Raw genomic sequence first — 9,116 nt, 5'->3', positions numbered from 1 at the left:
AACGGTCTACGCGCGCTCTGATTGGTCGGGGTTTTCTCTTAATATCTCCTTAACGAAGCCCCATCCGACATTTTTGCAAAGGAAATTGTTGTTCAGAATCGTCTCAGCTACCCCCCATTTCCGGCTCCTCCACGACTTTTGGGACACCCTGTATATCTGTACGCGAATAAGTATTTACTTTACACAGTGCAAACCGCGCGTAAACAGTTCGTTTACGTCTTGACTCGCATAAACAAAACTGACAGATTCCTATCGAGATCTCTAGATTTTTGTGTGAAGAATCTACATCTGCAACAGTTAATAAAATTTCAGTCGACACCAATGTTACATTTCGATTAAATTCCATTTAATCTTGTCCCCAAGTATACACTCGCTGCCGCGCGAACTGCTAACGATTATTAACGACTCATCGCGAATTTAGTTTAGGACGGAGAATAGAGAATTTGCGTAGAACGATCGAGAAACGTGCGTACGTCGCGAAGACGGTAAATAAATCGATTGCTCCAATTGACTTTTGGTTCACGTGACGTCAGACCGGCCGATTCTATCGCCGGGGAACTATGCGGCGCGCGATTGATCTTCGAGATCGAGGCGATTGATGTGAACTCATTGAGATCGGCGCCAGACGAATTCCTTCGCTTCGAGTCGAAGTAACTGTTTCGAAATCTCTTTCTCGTATGAATGGAATACTATTGCAGAACTGATCGATTCGAATCTAAGTAATTCAAGAATTCTATTGGATTTACGAACCCAAGAAACTTAAATTATGTTGACTATATGAATTTGGAATCAAAGAGGTGAGACTACTATCGATTGAATTTAAAATTAAAAAACTGTACGCATTCTGTCTCTACATAGTATAAAATAAGGTCTCTGGTAGGTTCACGCTTTTGTAGAGCATTATTCGAGGAACGTTTAAGTGTATATAACATTAATCTATGATAAAAGGGAAATGTCCAGTACCAATTTTAGCGAAGCAAGCCACTTGGCTGACGCTGGCTAAGACGTTAAAGATATTTCTAGACAATGTACGGAAGAATTATTCAGCATAACAAGTTCTACAAAAGAGTCCGCGGCAGCATATATCTATATTTAGAAGACAGCCGCACGATAAACGTTTTTATGTTACTTCTAATGTACTGTACTTAAATTAAATAAAAAGAAATTCAAATTTCCCGCAGGAATTCGTGTCAGTGCCTCTATCGGGAAAACGCTAAAGTTTGTCCTGGAATAGTTCCTACTTTCACCGTTAGTGGCGCCATTTAGACGGTATTTATCGACATGGTGGTAATGTATCGACAGGTATCGGTAAGAAACCGTATAAATGGCGCCATCTAGCCGTAAAAAAGGAAACTATCGTGGACAAACTTGGGCGTTTTCCCGATAGAGACGCTATTCATTCGAACGAAAATAGCGGGAACCCACAAAAGACTGTGGTAGTATAAAAGTTTAAAAAAGAAGGCTTGTTCGATACGTACAGTTGAAAATTATAATCATTGAATTTAAAATTAGAACACTACGTATTTCATTCGACTGTATGAATGTGATTCTGTACTGCAACAGAAATGAAAGGCAGTCAAAGAAGAAACTTTGGAAAAATTGATAAAAAGAAAAAGCAAAATTTAAGTAAATCACCCAATCAATTATTTAAAGGCTCTGTCAATGAATTCAGATATGATTATTCCACTTCAGTGAATATGAATTGTTAGCTAGTAATGTTAGGGAATCATTTGCCGACGTGATGTAACATTTAAATCTGTTTCTTCGACAGATATGACCCTGTGCCACTTCAAGATCTGCAACATGGGACGCAAGCGGCAGTTGCACAAATAAAAAACCGGCAAATGAATCGTTCGCGGACGGCGGCCACGTCGAGAATGGTCGAGCCTCTTGCGCGGTGCACCCTCTGCCACGAAAGCCAACCGAAACCTGCGCGAACACCACGAAAACCATGAAGAAGGACCATGCGACACAACGGAGAGGAATTCGCGACGCTCGCAACGCAACGGTGCAGCGCGAAGGAGCAGCAAGCGATCTATTCCATCAGACGAAACCGGCTTTTCAATCAGCGACGAATTCTCGGTTCTCTCCGATCATCTTCTTTGTGAATTTCTACTCGACTCTGTCGAAAAAACGACTCGATTCGCGCCAAATCCATATTCAAGCTCGACCTCTCGAAACGTCCGACAAATTTTCGACGATTTCGTCGATCGATGCCAGGGATGGGCAAATTCTCATCCGGATAAAAAAGTAACGAAAGCGTAGAATTTTTTTAGGAATTTTGTACAGTTCAAATTGTACAATTGTATTTGTTTTAGCAGTCAACAGTCTGAATAATTATTAAATCGAACGAATCTTGCGAAGCAGTAGATTTTACAAAGTTTGAATAAAATTCTGCCCATCTCTGTTCGAGATCCAATCCACGCACGAACAGAAATCGTAAACGTTTCTGCAGTTTTCGTCGCACCGTTTCAGGAGTCTCGTGTCGAATCGAGAAAAACTCGACTTCTCGTGCAATCTACTAATTTCTGTGTCGATCATTTCTCGCTGATTTTATGATTCGACCCAATAATTCTCGACCGAAATAGTTTCGACTTCAACTCCCTGCTTTAAACAGATATAGGCAAAATTCTCATCCGCATACGTAGATACAAATTTCATATGACGAATAAAAGGTGAACGTTCATTACTCGTTAAATAAACGTTAGAATCCGAATTATAGCATGAAATATTTCCTAACGGTAAACAAAAATTGCGCTGTTCACTCGAGTAAATTGCTATACTATCAATTAGTCGAATAAAATATTGCCTATTTCTGGCTTTTCACGATTCGAAAATTCTAGTTTGCTAGAACCCGCGACGATATCTGTCAGTTATGTTCTCGCTTTCGTTTCGAGAGACGTCAACGAGAGACTTCGTACGAATTGTAAATAATCAGGATCGAGAGATTTCAAGAGGTTCGAGCATTGGATTCCGTCTTGCGAAGAAACAACCAAGACCCACCGCGTCGCCCTTTCCACTCTGCACTGAGACTGTGACTACGACCGTGACCGTGACTGTGACGAGCATTTTCCGAAGCTTCCGTGAGTAGTTCGCTCCTTCGAAGACGATAAGGACGTTTTCCGACTGGTTCGGACGCGTCCCGGCCGGGGATGTTCGATTTTTGTAAAGGAAAATCGATTCTGAGACCAATTTCGAATCGAAACGATCGGAGTCGATTCTATAAGTACTGAATTCCTGCGAAACAAATTAACAAAAAATGCTTTTCTAATTACAGTCTTTATCTAAGAAGAAAACTAGAGGAAAATAAGATCCACGCGACCCGAACGAAATCTTTCGTTGCAAGATGGTCGGGACAACTATACAAAATTAAGAATATTTCGAGGGAAAGAAAACGCGTTCCTTTCCTTTAAACATTTCTTCAAAATTTGACAAATTTAAATTAAATTTCAAAACTGCTACTAAATTGCACACTAATTATTCGAGTTCCTTTTTTTAAGTGTATCCAATTTCTATTGTTACTTTATGCTTTTGAGTATATTTTTATTTTTATTACTTTGTTTCGTATTTTTCTATATTTTTTTATTTACACTTTGGTAATTTGAATAATATTTAATCGTTTTTAGATTTATTGGATATTTATATGCGAGACATAGCAAAGGAAAAGGATAAGCAGAAATCAAGCGATAAATTAATCACTGCTTTTGAAAATAATTGTTCAATTGGAACAGATGTTTCTGCGAGTGTTAGATAATTGATCCTAATTATAAAAACATTTTACACTTTATCGAAGGTTGGACTTGACGAGGATATCGATTTACATCCAGAAGAATCGATTCGTATCAGAATCGAACATTTAAGATACAATTTTAGAAGAAAAAAAGAAAACGATAATAGCTTTAAAACAGATGAATTCTCTAGAAGATCGATTTAGAATCGAACATCCCATCGAAACGAAACGATGGAACAGTGAGAGCGAGATACGAACGCTTCTAGTATTCTGCAGTATAATAATTTCATCCGGAGATCAAGGACACTTCATTCGTGACCGAATAATTGTCTCGTCTGTATTACGACTGGACGAGACAAACAACAGGACAACCTTTTCTGGCATTGGTCGACGCCAAATATTTTGGCTAATCAAAAACTCTCTTCTTTGAACCACCAATTTTCTCTTACAAACTACTTCGTTCACTTACTTGCCACACACATTTCAAAGATGGGCAAATTTCTTATCTAGACTAAAGTTTCCGATAACAAATAGGAGATGAACAATCTAGAATCCGTCATTTGTTCCGTGAAAGTGAAATTACATTTCACGTTGCACAAATAAAATTGATACTATAGAAGGTAATTGAGAATCAAATTTCGCCCATCTCTGACGTTTTCGTACTTAAACAGATGGCATATGACACAAGGTTTACGTAATTAAACTGGTAGAGTAGCTAGACGTTATAGTAAGATTTAAACTACGATTACATTGAGTGGCGAAAATATTTGGCTATTAGATGGACAGAGACAGAACAGTTCGTTCACGAAAAAAAAAAAATAGAAAGAAAATTCACGTTTGGCGAGTGACGTGTCCTCAGCATGCCATTCGATGGAACATCGAAATGGCGGATAGGTATTTATTCGTTAGCTTTAAGTGAGAAGGGTGCAAGGGCCGAGGCTCCGATATTCTCGAAACTGTCTTTAAAACGGCGAAAACAAAAAGAAAATATGAACAGTATATAAAATAGGAAAAATTATTGTAACGTCAAAGAAAAAAAAAAAAAAGAAAAAAAGGAAAAACAGTTTTAAAGGAAACTTGTAACGTTGAAAATATAATTTGCATGGATCTTGGTGTCTTCTATTAGCGAGCGAAATATTATGCGCAAAAGTAGAAATAAATAAATGAAATTGTCGATAGCAGAAAATGAGATGCGAGAACAGTATTTTTCTTCGACGAGAAAATTTCTCTCGAAATTGTATCCAAAAGTGTCTACATCGTTGGAAACTTAGAAAGAGAAAAAAAGATAAATCCAAGAAATAAATGTAATTACAGGAAATTAACAGAGACAGGTAAAGAGAGGCCGCCCGCACCCTTCGACGAATTATTTATAATCGTTTCGTATGAAGAAACGTGTAACGCGTTTGTATAGTCTTTTTATGTGCCCTCTTTATTTATTTAGTCCCGCTAGTTTATCGACGTTTAGTCCAAAAAATAGTAATCGATACTTTGTAAACTTCGTACGCGCGATTATAGTATTGTTTTCTACGGATACCTTATTTTTCACTGTTTATAATTTAAATACAATCTACGTGCACGTTATACCTCATCGTGACTTATTTCCCCGTAAAATTGAAATCCAAACTGTGTTGCGACAGTTGGAAACATGTCACACCCAATCCCTAATAACATGATACCTAATGGCATTCTTAGTGTTTGGCGCGAGATTTTCGAAACATCGAAAGATAATTTAACGATTGCATCGTCACGATTCATAACGATAATGTAATAAAACGGTACAAGCGACAAACCGTGTAGCCATACACTATATACGCATACTTCTGTCAACAGAGTCTAGAGAATCTTTTCAAATAAACGACGTGAAAACCGGAATCTGTAAATTCGAATTGCTGGCGGCTCTCTTTCCTGAATCTATTTTCACCGAAACAGTTACACAAAACTCCGTAAAAAAAAAATAAAAATGCACGCATAATTACGGTTAGAATAAATTAACAACGTTCAACAATTCGAATCAATTCGAATCGCCAAGCAAACGGTAACTGAAACTGCGCGAAGGGTCACGTGTTCAGTCACGTGAACAAATACAAAAGACGGTGGACAATCATATCACGTATCGTGTGATAAAATTGTGCAACTATACAAAATGAAGCTTTGTGTCCCAACGATTTATTTGTACCATTGTAAAGTCTTCGTGAAAATGAACGTGCGCAGAAACAAGCTAATTTAGACTAAATTGTAGAAAATATCAACCGACCTAACCTCAAATTTGTTTTTAATACTGCACAATCGCGTTAGTAACAGAACTCTTACCAACTTTCGGAGCTTCCTCTAAAGTATCCAAATTACGTTCGCTCAGAATGCACAAAATAAGTGAAAACACATAAAAATTGAATAAAAGCACGATTTAGAAGACACAAATGTCACAGCCATGCCGAGTAGAAAACAACGCGACGTCTTCAGGTCCATTCAGGTGTCTTCACTGGCCTTCAATGACAACTGCAGAGAATTACTCGTCCATATCAACCTAAATTTAGAACTGAAATATTTTTTTCAATTATTACCATAAATGTAACAGTTTTCACAGCCGACAAAATGTATAAAAACATGCACGATTTTCTCGGATTAATAACGTTGGTAGAACATAGATTGCAATATCTAAATTACTAGCATTTAAAACTTACTTCAGAACTACTTGAAGATGAGATTATCTTAAAACATGTTACAGTAATTATCTTTATTATTTTATTCGGTTAACAATTTACATTCTCCCCATTAGCTATTGCATTCCTTACTTGTACTTTTGAACCTAAGCCCAACTTCTGTAATACTTAAGATGAATTACAGGAGAAATTACTGATTACTTATATGATTACTAATTATATATTAAGTAATATCAATTGTCTAGCTCTGACGATGTGGAGGTCGCTACAAATGTATGATTAATGTAAAAATTAATTAAGTGTCTTAGATAAGACCTTTTAAGTAAGGAGTGCAGTGTACTATATCCCACCTATGCTATACTTTTCAGAAATAAAACATTTTTCTGTTGGGATGAAAAGTAAACAATTGCCATATAAATTCTGTAATAAGTTTATTCACATGGAAAAGTTAAGCGTATATTTTTTTGGAAATATTTCCTCGAATGCTTAATTGATTATTTTTCAAAATATATTCGCCTATGCGCGACTACATTTGGCGTCGATGAAAGCTCAAAATTATGATAGGTTAAAATTACATTATTTACATTATTTTCTTCTCTGCTTATGTTTATCTGATTTTCCAGATCTTTCCACGGAGCGATCCCTGTTACGTTTCTTCTTGTGATTCGAATGTTTTTCTTCGTGCCTTACGTGTTTCGAACTCTCACTGTCGGAAATTGAACTATCCCTATCTCTTCTCCTTTTCTCGCTGTCGTACTTTTTATTGTACCTATGATCTTTGTGGCTCTCCTTTTTACTTCGATCTTTGTCTCTGCTTCTGTCTCTGCTCCTGTGTTTTCTTACTTTTTTCCGTCTGGCGTCATAATCATTTCTTTCACGCGAACCGTCGCGGTACTTTCCTTCTCTATATTTTTCTTTTTCCGCATACTTTCCACCGTCACGGGAATATTCCGAGTCATCCTTGCCTGCCTCTTTCCTGCGTTCGTGTTTTCTATGTTCCAATAAGTCTTCTTTATATCTCGTCTCGTTTTCTCTATGATCTCTCGTTTCGTCGTCAATCTCGTCTCTCTTTCTGTTCCTCGGACCCACTTTTTTCCGGGTTTCGTCGCCTAGTTCGTCATTTTTGTCGTCGAAATATTGGATCCCTTTGCCTTTACCTCTCCATCTCATTTTAGCTACCGATTGCGAGAAGTCTACATGTATGCGACGATCATCGATTAACACGTTGTCCATTTTAAAATAAGCTTCTTCGCAGCTTTTGCGCTCTGCGAACTCGATGAACGCGTATTGCAAGGAATCTCCACTTTGTCGATCTCTGATAACTTCGCAACTGAATAGAAAAATAACAAGATGAAGATGATATATATATATATAGATGATACAAGGAATACATGGTTAATGAAGATAAAAGTAATTTAGCATACCCAATAATTTTTCCAAATCTGCTAAAAATAATTTCAAGATCGTCATCGTTTGTGACAGGATTCAGTTTACAGACAAAAAGAACGTTTTCAGGAGGAGCCATCTCCGCATCTGGAATGTCACCCACAATTTCCAGTATTGTAGCTCTTGCCTTTGCCTCCTTTTCCTTTTGCATCTCTGTGATTTCTTCTATTGTCATGCCAGCTGTATCATCTATCACTTCATCTGCTCCAATCCTATCGCTCTGTAAACACATATTATGTTTGTAATTATGAAGGAATTTAAAAATGTTTACAGAACAAAATGAAGTGATGTATAAAATTATACCATTAGACATTCTTTTGTTGGTGGTGGACTCTTATCAGGTAAGACAAAACCTTTAGGGTCCTCGAAAGGATCTTCCAAAATAACAGTATGAGAAATACGTATATCTTGGTATGGTCTGTGATCTCCATCACATATTGTTTCATTGAATTTAAGAATAATCTCCAAACCCTCTGTGATTTCACCGAATACACAGTGCTCTCCATCTAAAGACTGGAGCTCAGAGGCAAGGGTAACAAAGAACTGAGACCCTAGCATATTATTGCCACAATTAACCATAGACAATAAACCGCTTCTGTCATGTTTTATCTTCGGCATTTGTTCCGCCTCGTAATACCGTGCTTTTTCTCCTAACACTATTCCATAGACGCTCTCGCCTCCTTTCCCAGTGCCTGTAGGATCTCCAGTTTGAGCAATAAAATTGCTCTGTACAGAATGGAACAAGTTCCAATTGTAATATTTTAACTTGCATAGTTTCAGAAAATTCCGGCACGCTGAAAAATATTGTTCGTATTAATACCACTATCAACAATAATATTCTTACATTAGTTTACACATCATAATAGAAAATTTCATAACCTCTATCCTCAGTTCCAACTTACTTTGTGGACGTTCGTCGGTATACAAATCAACCGTAAAATCTCCTACAGTAGTTTCAATTACAACCGCCATGATTTCATAATCTTTTCTCTCCTTTATATAACTATTCAATTTGTTTTTATTTAATATTTACACAAGACGCAAACCATAACGCTGCATACCCGAAAAAACACGAAAAAACGAATCGATTCTCGTTACGTACACTACGTGGCGCTTCAATCAATAATTTGTAAATAATTTAAAAATTAAAAATAATCTTAAACTTTCGAGGTCGAACGTAACAATAACATTGACAACATACGAAGGTTATATTATTAAATGATCACTGGTTCATTCCTAAACAAACGTCAATTTATTATAATCACTTTTATAAATTATAA

The 9,116-nt window shown here is 36.9% G+C and overlaps 3 protein-coding genes across 4 annotated transcripts in view; 1 reads left to right on the top strand and 2 right to left on the bottom strand.

The window, feature by feature from the left end:
* Positions 1-5,311, top strand: part of LOC128878068 (uncharacterized) — a 35,308-nt gene extending 29,997 nt beyond the window's left edge. For both annotated transcript variants that reach the window (XM_054125915.1, XM_054125916.1), the window contains exon 4: positions 1,772-5,311. In XM_054125915.1, coding sequence (XP_053981890.1) covers positions 1,772-1,833 — 62 coding nt within the window. In that variant the 3' untranslated portion in view covers positions 1,834-5,311. The remainder of the gene's footprint in view (positions 1-1,771) is intronic.
* The window catches only part of LOC128878058 (DNA ligase 3), a 63,078-nt gene extending 56,429 nt beyond the window's left edge, over positions 1-6,649 (bottom strand). Inside the window, exon 1 of the mRNA XM_054125886.1 lies at positions 6,041-6,649. The gene's annotated coding sequence lies outside the window, so the exon portion shown is untranslated. The remainder of the gene's footprint in view (positions 1-6,040) is intronic.
* Positions 6,650-6,804: 155 nt separating this feature from the next.
* Positions 6,805-8,956, bottom strand: LOC128878063 (peptidyl-prolyl cis-trans isomerase sig-7). The gene is made up of 4 exons (XM_054125907.1): positions 8,739-8,956; positions 8,140-8,630; positions 7,815-8,056; positions 6,805-7,720 (listed from the first exon to the last, which is right to left on the bottom strand). The coding sequence occupies exons 1-4, from the start codon at positions 8,806-8,808 to the stop codon at positions 6,976-6,978; spliced, it is 1,548 nt and encodes a 515-aa protein (XP_053981882.1). The 5' UTR covers positions 8,809-8,956; the 3' UTR covers positions 6,805-6,975.
* Positions 8,957-9,116: the final 160 nt, after the last annotated feature.

This window comes from Hylaeus volcanicus, chromosome 6 (genome assembly GCF_026283585.1).
Source record: "Hylaeus volcanicus isolate JK05 chromosome 6, UHH_iyHylVolc1.0_haploid, whole genome shotgun sequence".
Classification (NCBI taxonomy): Eukaryota; Metazoa; Arthropoda; class Insecta; order Hymenoptera; family Colletidae; genus Hylaeus; species Hylaeus volcanicus.
The sequence above is the reverse complement of the archived record's forward strand: the minus strand, read 5'-3'. Positions and strand labels throughout refer to the sequence as shown.